General features: G+C 54.2%; 1 protein-coding gene across 1 annotated transcript in view; it reads left to right on the top strand.

Moving 5' to 3' along the window:
• Positions 1-20,708, top strand: part of LOC144724793 (sodium channel protein type 2 subunit alpha-like) — a 48,249-nt gene extending 27,541 nt beyond the window's left edge. The window contains exons 13-24 of the mRNA XM_078604181.1: positions 549-905; positions 3,444-3,944; positions 4,602-4,725; positions 6,226-6,380; positions 7,322-7,495; positions 8,862-8,984; positions 10,966-11,247; positions 11,995-12,048; positions 14,628-14,765; positions 15,879-15,983; positions 17,789-18,059; positions 18,804-20,708. Of these exons, the coding sequence (XP_078460307.1) occupies positions 549-905; positions 3,444-3,944; positions 4,602-4,725; positions 6,226-6,380; positions 7,322-7,495; positions 8,862-8,984; positions 10,966-11,247; positions 11,995-12,048; positions 14,628-14,765; positions 15,879-15,983; positions 17,789-18,059; positions 18,804-20,113 (3,594 nt within the window). The 3' untranslated portion in view covers positions 20,114-20,708. The remainder of the gene's footprint in view (positions 1-548; positions 906-3,443; positions 3,945-4,601; positions 4,726-6,225; positions 6,381-7,321; positions 7,496-8,861; positions 8,985-10,965; positions 11,248-11,994; positions 12,049-14,627; positions 14,766-15,878; positions 15,984-17,788; positions 18,060-18,803) is intronic.
• Positions 20,709-20,961: the final 253 nt, after the last annotated feature.

The raw sequence follows: 20,961 nt of genomic DNA, 5'->3' as shown, positions 1-20,961 counted from the left end.
ACGGAACGTCGCATCTAATTGTTACATTTGGTTGTTGAAAATTATTCTTCAAGCTCACCGGCGAGCTGAAACAACAGCAATTTTGCGCGTTAAGCGCTGGGCACGCGTGACGACGAATTTGTTTTGGTGGCCGTGTCAGGGGCCGGAGGGTTTTTCCCGATACACAATTTGGTCAGTTCGCCGCGTGGCGGCCCGAAAAATAAATACATAGGTACGAGTCGTAACATCGGCCGCAAAAACCCGTACTACGCGTTATACCATCACGCAAACTCCGGTAATCCTCGCAACGGCTTTTGGCTAACCATCGAACAAAGACGGTCACCACATCGTACGCTTTCAGGTGCGCTGCTGAGGCCGTCTGGAACGCTCTTTCTTCCGATGTGAGGAAGCCACTGGAGCTATAAAACTGCTTTTTGTGTTTAGTTTGGTGCCCTTCCTCCGCACCTCCGACTGCGCGGTTGGATATACATACTGTGCGAAAGCAGTTGAGCATACATATGTGCATACAACTCCTCCACTTTTCATTGTATTTTTTCATCTCAATCCAGATGCGAGTGTTCAAGCTGGCCAAGTCATGGCCGACGCTCAACATGCTCATCAAGATCATCGGCAACTCGGTGGGCGCCCTGGGCAACCTGACGCTGGTGCTCGCCATCATCGTCTTCATCTTCGCCGTCGTCGGCATGCAGCTCTTCGGCAAGAACTACAAGGAGTGCGTGTGCAAGATCAACGACGAGTGTGTGCTGCCGCGCTGGCACATGCACGACTTCTTCCACTCGTTCCTCATCGTGTTCCGCGTGCTCTGCGGCGAGTGGATCGAGACCATGTGGGACTGCATGGAGGTGGCGGGCCAGACCATGTGCCTCATCGTCTTCATGATGGTCATGGTCATCGGCAACCTTGTGGTGCGTTGGCAAAAGCTCCACGGCGGCGATCGATGCTCATTTAGAATTATGTTTTTTTTTCACTTTTACCAGCTCACTGAAATGGCTCACCGACATTAGAGGTTGGTGCCAGAAGGGCTTCGACGTAAAAGATTGGCACCAGAAAGATGTGGCGCTATTTGAGCGTATTGGCACGAGACGAAGGAAAGTGGAAAGAAATTACGAAATGTGCAGTGGACACCTACGGGCTATCTGCCCATGGATCGTGATGATGATGATGAAGGCCCACTGAGCTATGTAGTAGCTCGTTTTCAGAAGCAACCTGGCTATCACAAATGATCGCTCAACAAAGTGGCTTATGATCACTTGGACATTTATAGCAGCCGAATAATCTAAACGCGTGATGTTGATTCTAAATGTGGAGGGAAAAAAACGGAGGACCCGGAGAAAAATCAATGTGACCACGGGGAGAGAGAGAGATGTGCAATCTTCAAATATACAGCAGGCGTCAGGGTCAGGAATCGAACCCACGACCTCATTTATACCAGGCGAGGTAGTTAACATCTCGCCACCATTGCAATGTAATAGTATTTCCTGACCTCCCCCAGCTGTTGTCGGCACGGGGAGAACTTCATCGTGGCACGCAGGGTCAGCGTTAGGAGGGTGCTGGGGAAGGTGCTGGAGTGGGTGAGCCCTGAACCACCAAATGTTTCTTTGGACCCCCAATTCGAGAGGAGGTGGAGCCGGGCCTGACGTCACGGGGAACCAGTTAGAACCTTAACACGAAGGCTTTCGCAGCCTCTTATAATCTGTAACCAGTTGGCTTGTGGTCGCATCTGCAGCATTACTTTGTTGATGCCTGCTGTGCTCATTTGACTGTCTTTTTGTCGTGGGAAGTTCATGGTCGAAGCTCTCATTGTCGAGTTGCGGTTTATTTTTTTTTAAGGGGCCCTGCTGTTTTAATTGGAAGTCCTCTATTTAGGCCTCCTCTTCACGCCCTGCCTCCTTCCTCTTTAGGCCCAACCCCCTTCTTGTTTCGGCCTACACCCTTCATATTTAGGCCAGCCCTTTCCTTGTTCAGGCCCTGCCATCTTCCTGTTTAGGCCCCACCCATTTCCTGTTTAGGCCCCACCCATTTCCTGTTTAGGCCCCACCCATGTCCTGTTTAGGCCCCACCCATGTCCTGTTTAGGCCCCACCCATTTCCTGTTTAGGCCCCACCCATTTCTTGTTTAGGTCCCACCCATTTCCTGTTTAGGCCCCACCCATTGCCTGTTTAGGCCCCACCCATTTCCTGTTTAGGCCCCACCCATTTCTTGTTTAGGTCCCACCCATTTCCTGTTTAGGCCCCACCCATTTCCTGTTTAGGCCACAACCATTTCCTGTTTAGGCCCCACTCCCTTTATCTTGAGGGCCCCCGCCCTCTATTCCGGCTACAGGCCCCGGACTTGTTTTGGGCGTGTTTTTAGTTTTCAAGGCACATTGGCGCGTGAGACAGCGCGAGTGAATAGTGGTTGGTGCGGAGTGGGGGGGTTGTGGAATCGGGGCGGGGGGCGGTGTGGAGTGTACGCGCAACAGGAAGAGGAATTGGTGGGCGGGGACAATAGCGAGTGACAACCAGAATTCCCCTTCGAGCAACGTAAGATTATTATTATGATTCATCTTAATGTTAGTTTTGGTTTTGCCACGTAATAAGCTGGCCACATTTGTGGCTCCTTTGTCTTTCCTTGATTTTCTTTTCCTGAAGCGGTTTCACGTGAAACTCCATATCCGAGCGCCCCATTTGGCCATGATAATTGTCCTTGAACTTACAGGCGAGCCGAAACAATAACGATCGTTACGTTCGGGGGCTTGCACACCACGGCACACCTGAACTTGTTTCCCTATGTCGGGTGGTGGAGGGCCTTTATGACAAGACATTTGGCCAGTTCTTATTCTCAAATGAGTGATGTCGGCAGGGTCGCCTAATGGCGCATAATGACCACTTCTGGTGTGTGGGGGTGTTGAGTGAACCGGCAGCCAATCAGGGTTTGGAGTGCAGTAGCAGCATGGGACACGTCACGTGACCCCGCCGGTAAGTTTCACCACGGTGTTGGTGTGGACATATTTCACGTGGCGTCAGGCACAATGACGATTGCTAGAAATTATTCTGACAATTATGCCCATTATAACCGCGACGACGTCATCCATGGCAAAGGCTGATGATGATGATGACGACGATGACAGTTTGTTGTCCTTCCCCTGCACCTCGTAAAATACTTAATTGCAAAACGCATATCAATCGTTGCTCCCTGTACTACGAAAATGCGCAGGTCTCTCGGAAATATGCACTCTTTCCAGCACTTCTCGTTAACACAGTTGGCTACGTATGGTGGCAAAGAAGTTCAACATACGTATATACATCGACAACTAAACCAACAGCGACAAATACGACGACGACGACACCAACGACAACAGCAAACAAACAACAACCGTTTCGCTGACGATCATTCACTGGCTTTGACCGACATTTCTTCTTCCCGACCCCCCCCCCTTGCCCCCTTCATCCGAAACCCGTCAGCTCCTCAACCTCTTCCTGGCCCTGCTGCTCAGCTCGTTCAGCGGCCTATCGGCCAGCGACGACGACAACGAAGCCAACAGCCTGCAGATCGCCATCGCGCGCATCGAGCGCGGCGTCGCGTTCATGAAGGGCTACGTGCGGGGAGTTTTCGCCAAGTGCATCAAGAGCGGCGGCCCCGGCGCCGACGGCAGCGACAGCAACGGCAATGACGCCGCCGCTCTCGAAGAGGGGAAACTGCCGGACAAGTCCGACAACTGCGTCCGGAACCACACGGCGCTCGAGATGGAGACCCTGCAGAGTAACGGGCAGGGTGCCGGCGACGATACCAAGGGGTCGCCTGCCACGGACGGGGAACGAGCGGGGCTCCTGGCGAATGCCGTCCTTCCGGTGCGAGTGCCGATAGCCAAGCTGGAGGCCGAGTTGGAGCGCCGGGCTTCGAGCAGCTCGTCCTCGTCGACCTCCTCGTCGTCGTTGTCGCTGGTGGATGGCGTGAAGAAGAAGGTGAGCGCGAGAGGAGGCCCTCGCGTTCGCTTGAGGCAGCACCCTGTTGAGGCCAGCACGGGTGTGTGGTGGGTGGCCATCACTGCGCCCGCCCGCCCGGCCGCCTTGGCTTCCCTTCTGCTGCCGTTCCCACAATGCCCCAGGTACTCATTGGTGGCCGAGTTGAAGTCGGGGAAGCCCAAGGCCGGAAATCGAGCACAGGCTGCCGGGTTCGTAGCGCAGTGCGCTCCTCCCTATAATTTAGCACCTGCCTTGATCGGCGCCCGCTGACATCCCTTGCTCCTGCAGTCTAAACGAGACTGAACAAGGGACCCGTCTGTGTGTGTGCTTGTGGTGGTGGTTGTGGTAGTGCAGCGGTTAGCACGATGCTCGACGAACTCGGCCACCCCGTTTCGATTCCCGCTCACGGCCAACATCAGTGACGATTGTCTGAACTGGTCCTGGGCCTCCCCTAGGTCGACTCAGCCTCAAAAAGAGTACCTGGTGCGGAGTGTCAACATAGACCACTGGGGAGACAAAGGCGACCGGGCGTGGTGCTGGCCACCCACCCCATCGTTCCAGCCTTCACAGGTGCTACTCTCTCACAGGACTTGCCCCAACAGTCCGTAAAAAAGCTATACGGGGGGGGGGGGGGGGGGGTCTTTGTGCTTTGTGCAGAGAAACGGTCACGAGGGCAGCTCGTCGGAGGCGAGCACCGTGGACCTGGCTCCCAATGACGTGGTCGAGGAGGCGCTGGATACCGAGGAGCAGGAGGAGGGGCCCCTCGGCTGCTTCACCGATGGTAAGGCTGCCAAACGTCCTGGTTTAGCCGGAACAGTACCGGTGCCCTCACAGATTTATACGGCGTCTAGATGCGAACTGATTGTTGCGTGTTAGCTTGTTGTCCTTCTCCCCCCCCGCCCCACACCTCCGATTAACACGGTTGGCTACGTACGGTGGTGCAAAAGAAGTTCAACGTACACACACACACCGAAGCTTTTGTGAAAATCAGGATTTTGTCGCCTCTTTAAAATCTTACCGCGGCAAAGGGCGGAGCCACCGTAGTAGTGGGCGGAGACGCCAGAGTAGTGGGCGGAGCTACCTGAGTAGTGGGCGGAGCCGCCAGAGTAATGGGCGGAGCCGCCAGAGTAGTGGGCGGAGCTGCCAGAGTAGTGGGCGGAGCCACCCTAGTAGTGGGCGGAGCCGCCAGAGTAGTGGGCGGAGCCGCCCGAGTAGTGGGCGGAGCCGCCAGAGTAGTGGGCGGAGCCGCCAGAGTAGTGGGCGGAGCCGCCAGAGTAGTGGGCGGAGCCGCCAGAGTAGTGGGCGGAGCTTCCAGAGTAGTGGGCGGAGCCACCGTAGTAGTGGGCGGAGCTTCCAGAGTAGTGGGCGGAGCCGCCAGAGTAGTGGGCGGAGCCGCCAGAGTAGTGGGCGGAGCTGACACGAAAGGCTGAGGAGGGCTAGTGACTGAGTGGGTGTCTACGTAATAGTGGACAGGGTTTGGCGGAGTTGAGGGAGGGGCTGTCAGATTGCCACCCGTTACTGGTTCGGTGAAAGCGCTGGTGGCAGAGCCTTCGCCTGCGGTAGCTCTAGAGAGCCCCTATGGCGTGCCACGGTGGCGAGATGTTAACTCCCTCACCTGGTATACAGGAGGTCGTGGTTTCAATCCCGACCCTGATACCTGTATATTTGGAGTTTTCATGTTCTCCTCGAGATCGTGTCGATTTTGGTCCGTGTCCTCCGGATATTCCCTCTACATTTTATAAACTTGCGTTTAGAGTATTTGGCTGCTATAAATTTCCATGTGATAAGCCTCCTCATTGAGCTATCATTTGTGGCCAGGTCGCTTCTGAAAAAAAGCTATTTAGCTCAGTGGGTCTGACCTGGTAAAACAAAAAAAATTGTGTTCCAATGATTCAGCCTCCCAGATATTTGGTGCCTGATCACCTTTACGACAGAGTAATTGTGACCCCACGTTACAAATAGACAGACTGTTGGACAGGCTGACAGAAGGACACAGTTAATGCATGAACGCTTTCGACCTTAGCTGGAAAGTGATTAAATGCTGACTTGATTTCCACTGTTTCCAATTTTAACCGGCTTTCCACGTGGTAACTCCCTAACAGCAAGACAACTTCGCACTGAAGATTCGTTCATATCGTCCCATCTTTGCTAGAGTTATTGTGACGCTCACGTAACAAAAGTAAAACAACACGTGACGGACAACGGACGGACAAATGCCGAATGCTCACGCCAATCGGTAACGCCGAGCGAACGACCGCCCCCCCCCCCCCCCCCCCGGCAGAGTTTGTGCGTCGCCACCCGATCTGCGACGTGGACGTGGAGAGCGGACGCGGCCTCGTCTGGTGGACGCTGCGCCGCGCCTGCTTCCGCATCGTCGAGCACAACTGGTTCGAGACGTTCATCGTCTTCATGATCCTGATGAGCAGCGGCGCGCTGGTGAGAGCGCCGGCCTTCCGAAGCGCTGCGAGAGACGGTCGCAGCACCGTGACGGTGCACCACCACGGCGTCAAAGTCGTTGACGTGGAGGCTCGGGATGGACACTCGCCACTTTACGTTCAACCCTGGCCGGGAATCGAACTCGGCTTCGTTGATCTAGGAAGAGTCTAGGGCTGAACGATTTGGGGAAAATATCTAATTGCGAGTTTTCTGACAGATATTGCGATTACATTTTAAAGACAAGCTTCTGTTCAATATTCACTGTGTAATAGATGTAAAACATGCGATGGGGCATTACCATATGATACCATCAAAATATGAATTGCTCTATATATTCTAGTGCAAGGATGAGAACTTAAAAGATATGAATTGCTTCCAACATGTATTTATTAAAATGTTTAAATTGAAATAGATCAATCAAACACGGAACAATTGTTAAGTTTAAATACATAAATTTAATATAATAACAATTACAACAATTCCAATAAGAAAGTACTGTAATAGGACTTCGCAAAAAATTGCAGCCTTTGCAATTTGCTCATCGCATTGTTTCAAATTGCGATTTCGATGACAAAAGGTGGCCGTGGTGCCACAGGTCGCACGCTGCCAATCCACAGTTCGTCACGATCGATTCAATCTCGCCCTCCCCCCACCCTTCATCTGTCCACGCAGCAGTACCAACGGGTACACCCACGGTTAGTCGCGAGGCAGGTTACGTGCAGTGGGGTAAAGTGTGCGTAGTAGAAGACTAGGCCAAACACCCTTCACGGGGTCTCTGTAGGACTTCCTCTCGCGGAGGCCTGTTCCGCCAGCAGTGTCGCGAGTGAGCGAGCGCTTGCAGGGCTGCGCCTTTATTTTGCATTGAAGTGTCTATGCCGGTAAGCGAGCGGGCGGGCGGGCGGGCGGGTTACAAGTAGCTGACTGGAGACCGCTCTGCGCAGGCGTTCGAAGACATCTACATCGACCAGCGCAGGATGATCAAGACGGTGCTGGAATACGCCGACAAGGTGTTCTCCTACATCTTCGTGATGGAGATGCTGCTCAAGTGGGTGGCCTACGGCTTCCACACGTACTTCACCAACGCGTGGTGCTGGCTCGACTTCCTCATCGTGGACGTACGTAGCGAAGTGGCGGCACGACCGCCAGGCCCACCGTGCGCCGGGCAACCTCCCGACGCCTCCCCTTCGTTAAGGTCGCCCACGTGGGGCTCGAGTAAAAAAAATAAACGAAATTAAAAAGAGAATAAACTAAATAATGAATACAAAAGAACGTACCAAAAAATACCGGGACGTGTTTAATAAGAAGGATGTTTTACAATAGCAGGAGAGGGGAGAATTGCACGCGAGTTGCGTTGTCTCGGCGCAGCTGCAGGCGCAGCCCCGCAGTTTCTTGCTCGCGTCAGCGCGGGCGGAAGGGGAATCCCCGCTGGCTTTAACGTCTCTCCCTCGCAAATAAATCATCTCGGGTGTACCCCCCCCCCCTTCCACGCGCCCGTGTGATCCACGCCTCAACGCCTCCACACCACCCAACGCTTCGCCGGCATTCCACACCCTCACACCCTTCCCACCCTTTCCCAAACCGCGACTCCCTCGCACCCCTCACGAAATCAGAATCTGAAGTGGGGTGCTGTGCACGCCGGTATGCGGACCGGATGGAGAGTCATCGCGCGGTATAACCTCGTGCTGGCAGAAGACTAAAATAAAATACGAGGGGCAAATGAAGTCTAAATGTACGAGTAATTTAAATATTCATTAAATTAATGAATACGATATCATTCATAATTAAGGGGGGGGGGGCAATCAGGAAGGTTTGTCACGTAAAACATTTTTTAGTTCTTACAACATTTACAATTCCAGTACCGTGACGTTTCGCGGGCGATTACAACAACCAGCATCATCAGGCGATTAGCCACAATTGTGAAGGAAGTTAAAATAAACGACACGTGATGGATCCCGTCCAATCACAGATGGTTACAATCGGGAAGTTACCACGCTTAAAGCCTATGTGACGGATTCCGTCCGAACAATCACAGACGGCTCTAATCGTGAAGTTACCGTGAAATAGTTACTTCTGTTTTACATCGTATTCTGGTGCGGCTCGCGAGTCCTGCAAATCCGTCCCCCGTAACTTTGTGAACGTGGTGGATTCCTCGGCCGCGTTTGAGTCTCGCGTGAAGGCTGGCGTGTCTGCCTGTTCTGCGAGCGAGTCCACATCCCTCTTGCCGCTAACGTGCCGTCGTTTCCGTACAAATCGTCCAATTACCCTGTCGGTTTTTAATGGTCGTGGTGGTTTTCATGCTCGTCAAGCGATGCAATCCGAGGATTTTGCACCGTTGGTTGCACGAATACAAAAGTGTTATTCGGTTTAGTCGGTCATCCTAATGTGGAATCAATGTAGAGGGATTGTAGGTTTCACGCACAATGTGTTGATACCCCCCGACTCCCTGTGTCTCACCCCTCCCCCGTCATCTCCTCGCCCCAGGTGTCCCTGGTGAGCCTCGCGGCAACCGCCATGGGCTACTCGGAGCTCGGAGCCATCAAGTCCCTGCGCACGCTCAGGGCCCTGCGACCTCTCCGTGCTCTGTCTCGCTTTGAAGGCATGCGGGTAAGGCCCCGTCGCATCAGAGGGTCTTCTTCCATTGTCCTCCTTCTGATGTCTTCCTTCCTTTGTCTTTCCTTCCGATGTCTTCCTTCCGTTGTCTTCGTTCCATTGTCCTCCTTCCATTGTCCTCCTTCCATTGTCCTCCTTCCATAATAAAGGTTTTTGGGTCAGATCGCGTTATTTATAAATGTGTCGTAACCCTCCACCACCCGACACGGCCAAACAGTAAAAAAATGTGTCACGTTTTTCAAAGGACAAATTAATTGACTTCTTTAGCCCACCGGTGTGCTGAAGAGAGAATCAACAGCATTTAAAAATTTGAGTCGCGAAAGCCGATGTGTTAAATTGTCCTCCTTCCATTGTCCTCCTTCCGTTGTTCTCCTTCCGTTGTCCTTCCGTTGTCCTCCTTTCATTGTCCTCCTTCCGTTGTTCTCTTTCCGTTGTCCTCCTTCTGTTGTCCTCCTTCCATTGTCCTCCTTCCGTTGTCCTCCTTCCATTGTCCTCCTTCTGATGTCTTCCTTCTGATGTCCTCCATCAAACGTCCTCCTTCTGATTTGCTCCGAACCAAGGTGTCCTTCTGATCTGCTATCTGACCAAGTCCTTCTTCTGAGATCCTCCTTCCAAAATTCCCATCAGATCTTCCTCACCACGGTCATTGTCATGTCCTTCAAACAAAGTCCGAACAAGGCCTCGTATCTACTCGCGTGCGACGCAGTGTCGTTCGTTGACTTGATTTGTTCGCGTGTTTGTTGACGCCGGTAAGAAACATTCAGCCATGAGCTGCTTTACGTGAATGACCCGAGGAGGACCTCGGTCGTAAAAAAAAAGGAAGTTACAACGGGGAACGGATCGTAAACGCTGCAGACGCCTGAGTAGCAAACACATTGGAGGAAGGCGACATTCAAAAGGTGTTGCACATCATTTAAGGACCATAGACAAGAAGAGAATTCACCTCCCCTCCCCCCCCCAAAAAACGTGTCTGTAGGACAGAGTGGTGGTGGTCGTGAAGGTTGTTGGGGTCGTGGCGGTCGTGGGGGTCGTGGCGGTCGTGGGGGTCGCGGCGGTCGTGGGGGTCACGGTGGCCGTTGGGGTCGTGGGGGTCACGCGGGGGTCACGGAGACCGTGGCATTCGTGCCGCTTCACCGTCTCCGCGCCGCCGCTTCGCGCGCTGCCGTGCGAACGTTCACTTATTCAACGGCGCTCGCCAAAAATAATTCCTCGCGGCCGACCCGCCGCGATGAAACGCTCGCAGGCGTTGACCCAATTTCATTTTAAATTTCTCCGTCGACTTGAGAGGCTGAGATTGGAGGTGGGGGGGGGGCTTTGGGGGGTAGTAGCCGCGCCATGCCCACGCCACCGAGCGGTGGAGGCAGGGCCGTCCCTAGTGTGTATCTAGGGTGTACGGAGAATCAATGCGACTGCCCCGGGCCCCCCGCGCTTTGGGGGTGAGCCCCCCCCCCCGCGCTTCTGCGTCACGGTGTCGGATGTAATACTTCCGGTTTAGTTTGAAGGCGTCCACGCGGTGGGGTTTGTCCTGACCCCCCCATGGATGGCCCTGCATGGAGGTGATCGTTAGAATCCCTGGGAAATGTCACACAATTTGTTTAGCGATGCCGCGTCGGCTGTGGCGCGTAAATACAAACAACAACTCATTTTGCCCTGTAATTACTCCCAGACGCCTTTCTGATTTGGCGTCTTGATTTCATATCTGTCCATTATCTGGGGATCCCATCAGAGACCAGTCTGCCTGTCTGTCTATTAATGTCTAATTGACGTGTCTCTGGTGCTACGTGACACAACTTTTGTAAATATTGTTTTGTTCTCTTTTTACCCCTCCCTTTCTCACCTTCTTCTCCCCCATCCTCCCTCCCTCCCTTTCTCACCTCCCTCCCTTTTTCCCCTCCTTCTCCCCCATCCTCCCTCCCTCCCTCAATCCCTCTCCTCCCCCCGCCTCCCTCCCTCCTCCGGTGTTCGTGTCCTCCAGGTGGTGGTGAACGCGCTGGTGGGAGCCATCCCGTCCATCATGAACGTGCTGCTCGTGTGCCTCATCTTCTGGCTCATCTTCAGCATCATGGGCGTCAACCTGTTTGCGGGGAAGTACTATTACTGCATGAACACGACGGACGGCAGCCGCTTCCTGCCCGAGGTGGTCAACAACTATTCCGATTGCATGGTGCTCAAACAGAGCACTCAGGAGGCGCGCTGGCTCAACGTCAAGGTCAACTACGACAACGTTGGCTTCGGCTACCTGGCCCTCCTCCAAGTCGTGAGTGTTCCTCACTGGCTTCTTGTGAATAACAACAAATGTTACCGTTTAAAATTAATGTAATGATAACGAGGGAAACCGGCACCGTTTGGAGACACGTGTAGGACGGACAACAACGGGGAAATCAAAAGTGCGTTGTTCGGGGGGAAATGGAAGGAACCGGAATGAGAGGAAGACGAAGAATGGCGTGGCGACGACATCGTAAGAGATTAGTGCCGGAAAGATGTGGCACCGGCTGAGCACATTGCCACAGAGACGGAGGAAAGTGGAAACAAATGGCGAGATGTTGCAGTGGACACCTACAGGCTGTCTGCCCGTGGATCGCGATAATGATGATTTTTGAAAATGCTCATTGTGAACGCTCGCAATAATTCACGGACGTGAACGACCGTGACTGAGGCGTCGCTCCGAGGTGATAGAGTTGGGGCCTTTCGAGTGTCTCTGAAAAGTCGGTGCGGAGTGAACGCCGCTGTTGTTGCGAATTTGCAGCAGCAGCAAGATGACAACGACGATGGCGGGGGGGCTGCCGCTCCTTGGTGTAGCGACGGGGGAGAAGGTGGCGGCGGTTGTGTTCATTGTCTTGATTGCAAGCCTGGCGTGCGTCAACCATCGCGCCGTTGGGGGACATCCCTTTCGGCAAGGGATGCTGAATAAAAAGTGCCGCCCCTGCCTCCCCCATCCCTACGCCCCCTCCCCACCGCCACCCCAACCCAACTAAACCTCTCGCCTTTGCCCCTTTCACGGTAGGCGACGTTCAAGGGCTGGATGGACATCATGTACGCGGCCGTCGACTCCCGCGGAGTAAGTTAATTGAGCCCTCCCCCCGCCCCCTCACGCCCCCACCCTGTAATGGCGTTGTCATCTGACCCGAGCGAAGCGATTTGATTTTTCCCCTCGGGGTAACCTGAGCGATCGATGAGATGCAGCTTTCCCTCCTCCGGGGGGAAACGCGGCGCGCGCTTTCTGAGGCGGGTTGCCGAGCCGTCGCTTACCACCGCCATCCCCGTCGTCGTACTGTACACACACGAGGCGCCGGGCGCTAGGGAGTTTGATGAGTGGCGGCGATGTTCACGTGCCCGTCGTGTCCGCGTGTAGGCTTCTGCGGTGCGTGCGTGTGTCTGTGTGTGAGCGGTGGTGTAGCGGTCTGCGCGCCGCGCTATGAACCCCGGCGGACCCGAGTTCGATTCCCGCTCACGGCCAACACCAGTGGTGACGATTATCTGAACCGGTCCTGGGCCTCCCCTAGGTCGACTCAGCCTTAAATGAGTACCCAGTGCAGTGTTTAGTAAACATCGCCACCGGAGAGACAACGGCGGCTGGGCATGGTGTTGGCCACCCACCCCCTTGTGCGCTGTTCCAGCCTTCATAGGTGCTGCTCGCTAACAGCACTTGCCCCAATAGCCTGTTAAGGCTTCACGGGGGATCTTTGTCTTTTTGTCTTGTGCGCTTCTGCATGAATGCATTCGGCAACACATGTTGGATAACGCGGCGCGGGCTCGTCAATATCCCTCTGCGCTCGCCATTCGTGTGCAACGAAGAACGGCCATGGCTTAAAACGTCACCTATCATCCACTTTAGATTTTTCCTTCTGAGGTCGCAAATGCGTTGGGGGGGGGGGGGGGAGTCATCTGTGCGGTCGCCGTTCTGTTGCGGCTTGACGGAGGAGCCGCCACTGTCGTCTCGGCAGGTCGAAGCCATTGCTGAGCAGCTGCGGTTGGGGCTTCCCCGGTGTTGGGAACCTTTAGAACCTTTAGAACATTAGAACACTTATTTATTCATGCCGGAGGAATCCGATGAGCTCCAAAGCTCTTTTGTCACAGACGTCCAGTGCAGTTGGACCCCCCCCCCCGCGTCGTCCAGTCGTGTCGCGCGGGAGCGCCGATCCCTGATTGGTTCCCGGCATCTCGGAACGGGCGCCACGGAGGGTCGAGCGGCGGGCGGGCTTCGGCGTCACGGGAGGGCCCCCCGTGCCTCCTCCGATCGTTCCCCCCCCCCCACCCCGTGTCGCGACGACGGGGTCCCTGTGACCTGACGCGGCCCCTGCTGGGTCGAATGAGAGGTCGCCCTCCGCCCCCCCCCTCCCCCCCCGGCCCCCCCCCGCCCCCCCCCCCCGGCCCCCCCCGCCCCCCCCCCCCCCGGCCCCCCCGGATCGCACGCCAGCAGAGACGCGGCATCTTTCGCGCCAACGCCCCCCCGGCTAAATATAAGGGATAGGTAAATAAATAAATAAACGCGACACCGCTTTAATTATAACCCGCTCCGTTTCAAGTTCGCGTTGGCGTCTTAAGGTTTCTTGCTGTTATCGTTTAATACTTTTTAAAAAAAATTATATTTCAAGAGACCCTCAAGCGCAATTTATTCGCGGTTCGCGAGGTGTCGCGACGCCTCGCCTGCGTCGTTTGTCACCTGACGAAGTGGTAAATGTGTCACTTTGACGATGACGACGAGGTCACCGAGTTCACTTGGCATCGGACAAAGCCAGTCAGGAGGCGATGTGTCACCTGACAGAGCTCATGATTAGGCCCCCTTGCCATCTTGCAAAGCTAAAGATTAGGTTTGTTACTGCCCGACGAAGCCAGCGGTGAGGTAAATTGTCCCCTAAAAAGCCACTGGTGAGTTTGATTGATACCTGGAAAATGCCAGTGGTGACGTAATTTGTCACGTGACTTCGTAATTCAGGTCACTTGCCCTCTGATAAAGCCAGCGATGAGGTATTTTACCATGAGCTAGTGATGAGGTGATGTCACCTCAAACATTTTACCGGTGTAATTTCTTTTTACCATGACGATGAGAATGATTTTGTTATTATTTCCGTGGCGTCTCGTAAGGCTTTGCACGAGCGACGTGCGGCACGTCTCTGTCTCCACACGTTTCAAAGGGCAGCCCCCCAGTGGCAGCTGTCCCTGTGTGGCACTGGGTGGTGGGTGACTAGCCGTCAGCCCACGGGTAGTGGGCGATGAGTGCCGTGTGCGCCATCCCAACTGAGTAATTCGATGTAAAACAACAAAAGGCTTTGTGACCCTTTCTGGCAATTAAAACACGAGGTGTGAAGATGTTCGAAACACCAAACGGATGCCGATTGCAGGGCATCAAGTCCGCATTCGCCGCACATGCTTTTGGCAAAAACATACTCCGATAAATATTTCATTGCCCAGAACAGGTCAAAGCCGATTGTTTCCATTTTTTTTATTGTTTCTTGCCAAATTCGGAGCGTGACGGCCGGCAAAAGCAACGGGGGCCCTCCTCTTGTCGGCACATCGCAGCCAATAACCGGTCGTGAGGGGGGCGGGCGACCTGCCGGGTTCGAACCGCAAAGCCTCGGGGGGCCAACGATGAGTGTGTGACCCCCCCCCTCCCCCCCACCGCGCCTCGTCCTGCAGGTTACCGAGCAGCCCATCTATGAGACGAACATCTACATGTACCTGTACTTCGTCATCTTCATCATCTTTGGCTCCTTCTTCACGCTCAACCTCTTCATCGGCGTCATCATCGACAATTTCAACCAGCAGAAGAAAAAGATAAGTTGAAGTCGGCGCTCGCGGGAGGGGCGCGCGTGGCGTGACGGCCCCTGGGAGGGATCAGGCAGTGCGGCAAGTAGGCCCGGGCCTGTGCGCGCGGTGTTGTCGCTTCGCACGCGCGGGGCTTTCTCTGGGCGCTCGCAAGCCGAGGTCGAGGTCATTTTGGACCCGATGAAGCGGACGGCGAGGGGAATTTGTCACCTGACAAAGGCAACGGTGAGGGAATTTGTCACCTGATAAAGCCAACGGTGATGGAATTTGTTACCTAACAAAACCAACGGTCAGGGAATTTGTCAGCTGACAAAGCCAATGGTGACGGAATTTGTCAGCTGACACAAGGCCAGCGCCCAGGCCATGTTACCGGACTAAGCCAACAATAAGATCTTGTCAACTGACTCCAAAAGGGATTAGCCAAACATGCCGAACAGGACCCTGTTTAATACACACAGAGACAAAGGTCCCCCGTGTAGCCTTAACATACTGTTGGGGCAAGTGGAGTGACCGAGTAGCACCTATGAAGGCCAGCAAATGGGTGGCGTGGGCCAGAACCACGTCCCGGCCGCCTTTGTCTCCCCAGTGATACATGGTAGGCCAGCACACGTGGCCTACCCTTCATCAAACAACATCAAGGGACCCGTAACTTTCGCTGTGAAGCAGACAGCGCATCGTCCATTATTATCAATACATCCACAGAGTTGATCAGGACAGGCCACTGTGTGTGGTAATTCTGTGGTTGACGATACTGTCGGTGATGACGCTGTGTGTGATGATGTGATGCTAGATAATGTTGTAGTCGATGATGCTGCCTGCGATGATGCTGCGTGTGATGATGCTATGATTGATGTTGCTGCGTGTAATGACGCTGTGTGAGACGATGCCATGCTAGATAACGCCATGGTTAAGATGATGCTTGTGGTTGCTCGTGCCGTGTGTGATGACGCTGCTGCGAGGCGACGGTGCCGTCGGCGATCGCGCCCGCGGCACCAACCGGGTGCGGCAAACGTCCGCGACGGGCGGCAAACTCTTTGGTGAATGCGAACGCCGAAGTTCTCCGCGCGAGCGCGAGCTCTCGAGTTCCCGGTTGTAACCAGCGTGGCGTTGTCTCCCGCGTACTTTGGTGGTGAGGATATCTTCATGACGGAGGAGCAGAAGAAGTTCCACAGCGCCATGAAGAAGCTCGGCTCCAAGAAGCCGGTGAAGCCGATACCGCGGCCGTCGGTGAGACGCTTCGCTCGCGACGTTTACACCGTCAATCTCACCGTCATCATTACCGTCGTCGTCACCGGGTTTCCCGGCCTTCATGAAGCGTCGTCGCTGTCATCGCCATCGATGTCTTCGTCGTCGTCGTCAGGAACATTGTCATCGTCCTCATCGTTATTGCCCATCGCTGAAATGACTGCCGCCGTCGTTGTTGTCGTCATCGTCATCATCGTCATCGTCACTGATATCGTCACAATCATCATCATCAGGATCAGTCACAATCGTCATTGTCTCATCACTGTCATAACAGTCGTAGTAATTATCGTCTTCGTCGTCATTGTCAGCATCAGTGTCACCGTCATCATTCGGATCATCAGCATCGTCATTGCCTGCGTTGCTCAGGACGCCCACCAAACAGGTGGTGCGGTGAAATCTGCTCTTGTGGAAGGCGCTAGATGGGTCGTTGCTTCGTGAGATCTTGAGGAAGCCTTCACATCCAGTGGTGTATAGATCATGGCTGACGCTGATAGATAATGACATCGACGATGCGGCCCCTCCGTTCGCTCTTCACGATGAGACGCATTGTGAACGGGGCGCTGCAGTGGCTAGAAGATGTTGACTATCTCGCCTGGTATACAGGAGGTTGTGGGTTCGATCCCGACCCTGACGACTGCTGCTGTATATTTAAAGTTTGCGTGTCTCTCTCTCTCCCTGTGGTCACGTAGATTTTTCTCCGCGTCCTCCGGTTTTTCCTTTCATATTTATAATCAACGCCCGTTTACGAGTATTTGGCTGTTATGAATTTCCAAGCCATACGTTGCCATCCGTGCTTATCAGAGGTGACTTGTTATGAAATGCAAGCACACAAGGATATATGTCAGACGCCAAAAAATATATAATGCCATCGTGTTTTAGGCATTTCAATTAATATGGCAGATTAAAATTAGTATTTTTTTTAGCTAAAGCGTGCTAATTGATAAGAATCTATATTTAACTGAATTTTTATGCTGCTGAAATTTGTTTTTTTACATTGCGATTTCTATTTTTGATTTCACTTATCTGCTATTGTCTATTATTGATGTATTTTACTGTGACTTGTAGCTAATGTCGGAGAAGCGGCGGTGTTGTTTTTTGTTGATTCAAGAGCTTATTGGCTCACAGGGTAATTCTAAATAAACTCAAACAGAACTGAGCAGTCTGAAGACAAACAATAGTAGCAGTGCAAAATGTGGATTGTATTAAGCAAAATAGGCAGAGTCATGACCGTCAGATCAGTTCTCCCATCATGCCTTGCACATCATGTGATGGTTCACCTCTTGTATGTAAGATTATTATTATTATCTTTGGATCGCAGACTCCTTGACACAGTCTCTCTCACCGACCTATATAGGCTCAGTGGGCCTTACCTGGTAAAATAAATCCAAGTAGGTTTTCATGAATCTAGATTTGAAGCTTTCATGACTGCAAGGATTCATACTCTTTGGTTTTTTCGGTAAAGTCACGTGGGTAAAATAATAATAATAATAATAAAATAATAATAAATTAAAATAACTCAATTAAATGAAACAGTAAATTTAGCTGTGACTGTCCCACCTGAAGACGGAGACTTGTGTTGCCTCCGAAACGTCGTGATTTAATTGAGTTATTTTCATTCATTATTATTTTATTTTATTCTTATTATTTTTTTGCCTACGTGACTTTACCGAAAACACCTAAGCGTAGGTTTTCATATTTAAAAAAAATAGGTTCAATGTATATTTTTAGAACCCCTTGTGACCGCGACGCTAATTCCGTTCCTCCCGTCGTCCGCTCCCGCCACGCAGAACATCGTCCAGGGCTGGGTGTACGACCTGGTGGCCAAGCAGGCCTTCGACATCATCATCATGGTCCTCATCTGCCTCAACATGGTGACGATGATGGTGGAGGTCGACGATCAGAGCCAGTTGATGAGCGAAGTTCTCTACTACGTCAACCTCATCTTCATCGTCGTCTTCACCGGCGAGTGCCTCCTCAAGCTCTTCTCGCTCCGTCACTACTACTTCACCGTCGGGTGGAACATTTTCGACTTCGTGGTGGTCATCCTGTCCATCGTGGGTGAGTTGACGCAAAGGTCGCGCCATCAGGTTCCTTGGGCTGGCGAGGTCAGGGAGCCAGAGGTCAGAGAGACAGAGACGAGGTCACCTTCATGACGGTAATTGTATAACAATTAATATTTTTTTTTATTTTACCAGGTAAGGCACCCACTGAGCAAGATCACTCTTTTTCAGAAGCCACCTGGCCACAAATGACAGCTCAACGAAGTGGCTTTTCACGTGGACATTTATAGCAGTAGCCAAATACCAAATGTGGAGGGAAAAACCGGAGGATCCGGAAAAAAATTCACGCGACCACGGGGAGAGAGACACGCAAACTCCAAATATACAGCGGCAGGCGTCAGGCTCGGGATCGAACCCACGGCCTCCTGTATATCAGGCGAGGTAGTTAACATCTCCTAGCCACCGTGATGATGATAGAGAGACACGCAAACTCCAAATATACAGCTGGCGTCAGGGTCGGGATCGAACCCACGGCCTCCTGTATACCAGGCGAGGTAGTTAACATCTCCTAGCCACCGCGGCACATTTGCGAAGTTGCGATGTTCGACAACGCTTGTAAACGCAACGTGCCGTTGGAGAATGACGCCTGTACGCATGTTGAACTTCTTTCGCACCGTGCGGGCGTGGGGGGGAAGGACAACAAACGCAACACAGTAAGCGCGTGTGTGCGCATGTGTGCGCGTGTGTGCGCGTGTGTGCGCGTGTGTGTGCGTGTGTGTGCGTGTGTGCGCGTGTCTCGCAGGCATCCTGCTGGCGGACATCATCGAGAAGTACTTCGTGTCCCCCACGTTGTTCCGCGTGATCCGCCTCGCCCGAATCGGGCGAGTGCTCCGCCTGATCCGCGGCGCCAAGGGCATCCGCACGCTGCTCTTCGCGCTCATGATGTCGCTGCCGGCGCTCTTCAACATCGGCCTGCTGCTCTTCCTCGTCATGTTCATCTTCTCCATCTTCGCCATGTCCAACTTCGCCTACGTGCGGCGGGAGAGCGGCATCGACGACATGTTCAACTTCGAGACGTTCGGCAACAGCATGATCTGCCTCTTCATGATCACCACGTCGGCCGGCTGGGACGGCCTCCTGAACCCCATCCTCAACAGCCCGCCCGACTGCGACCTCGAGCAGGAGCACCCGGGCACGTCGGTGAGGGGCGACTGCGGCAACTCGCCGGTGGGCATCGCCTTCTTCACCAGCTACATCATCATCTCCTTCCTGGTGGTCGTCAACATGTACATCGCCATCATCCTCGAGAACTTCAACGTGGCCACGGAGGAGAGCACCGAGCCGCTGAGCGAGGACGACTTCGAGACGTTCTACGAGGTGTGGGAGCGCTTCGACCCGGACGTCACGCAGTTCATGGAGTGGGAGCGCCTGTCGGACTTTGCCGACGCCCTGGACGACCCGCTGCGCGTCGCCAAGCCCAACAAGATCCGCCTCTACAACATGGACCTGCCCATGGTGATAGGCGACCGCATCCACTGCCTGGACATCCTCTTCGCGTTCACCAAGCGCGTGCTGGGCGAGGGCGCCGGCATGGACGCGCTCAAGCAGCAGATGGAGGACCGCTTCATGGCGGCGAACCCCTCCAAGATCTCCTACGAGCCCATCACCACGACGCTGCGGCGCCGGCAGGAGGAGCTGGCGGCGCGCGTCATCCAGCGCGCGTACCGGCGCCACCGCATGCGCGTGTCGCTCAAGAAGATTCACGACGGCGACGTCAAGCCCGGAGCGGGCGACGGGGCGGACGCGGGGCCGAAAGACGCCGCCACGGTGGAGGTACCGGAGCCGGAGACGGCGGCCGCGGCAGCCGCGGCGGCGGCGGCGACTCGGCCAGAAGCGGAGGTCGTCGATCCCGAAGCTGCGTCGCCGGACGCGTCGGCGACGTTGGCATCTCCGCCGCTGCCCGGCGAGTCTCCCGCGACGCCGGACGACGTCGTCTATGACAAGGAGGCGGAACGTAAAGAAGAAGGCGACAAAGGCGGCGTCGCCACGGCGCGGCTCAAGCCAGAAAACAAGGACTTCGAGGGCAAGAACATACGGGAATCCGTCGTCTAGCGGCGCACGCGCACCACCCCTTCGCGTCCGAGCCAAGCGGCGGCGGCGCCGAAAGGTTCGGCCCTTTCTGACGAGACGGGACGCTCCGCGGTGAACGAGTTGGCGCTGTCTCCTCCGGCTGCCGCCCACGTGCGTGCCGGGATGACCGCTCGCGACGCCCGTACCGCCGACGCCTGTCGGCAACATGTATCTCGCTCGGATGCCAAAATTATGCAACTGCTTGCTGCGAATCGCACTTGCGCAAAATGAAAAACAACAACTGTGATCAAGTAATGACTTGCCAACAAAGCATCGCTCTTTCGACGTTGCGTGGACATTATCGTTTTTATTTGTGTGCACTTTTGCCAGGAGATGCACCCACGTCGCGTCCGCCGAGTGGTACACTCCCGGTGCAGCTTTCGCGCGAGCTCGCAGACGGAAGGCGCACGTTTGAAGAAAACCAAAAAAGAAAGATCGTTGTTAACAAATTCAACGGGCCGCCGTTTTTTGTTTTGTTTCTTCGGAAAGAAAGCCGGAATCTACTCCGAAATTATTTATTGCGACGGAAAGCTCCGGGTTGAAGCGAGGTCAGGCGGGGAAGTACGCGGGGAGAGGAGGAGGCGGCGGTGGGGTGGACGGGGCAGGGGCAGGGTCAGGGGTCACGGCGCTCAACGCGACGCAATCGCCGCTCTCCGAGCCGTCCGCCACCTCGGCCAAGTTATCCACCAGCTGCAAAATTGCCACGGTGCCCGCCCGCCCGACCGCCCCTACCCACCCGCCTCTACCAGCCCGCAATTGCAGCTGCAACCAAAAAATAACAATAATATGTACGTGATACATCAATCTGGCGAGCGAGAAGGAGCCGCCAC

Source organism: Lampetra planeri, chromosome 21 (assembly GCF_965212315.1).
Source record: "Lampetra planeri chromosome 21, kcLamPlan1.2.h2, whole genome shotgun sequence".
Lineage (NCBI taxonomy): Eukaryota > Metazoa > Chordata > Hyperoartia > Petromyzontiformes > Petromyzontidae > Lampetra > Lampetra planeri.
This window is presented reverse-complemented; position numbering and strand designations above follow the sequence as displayed.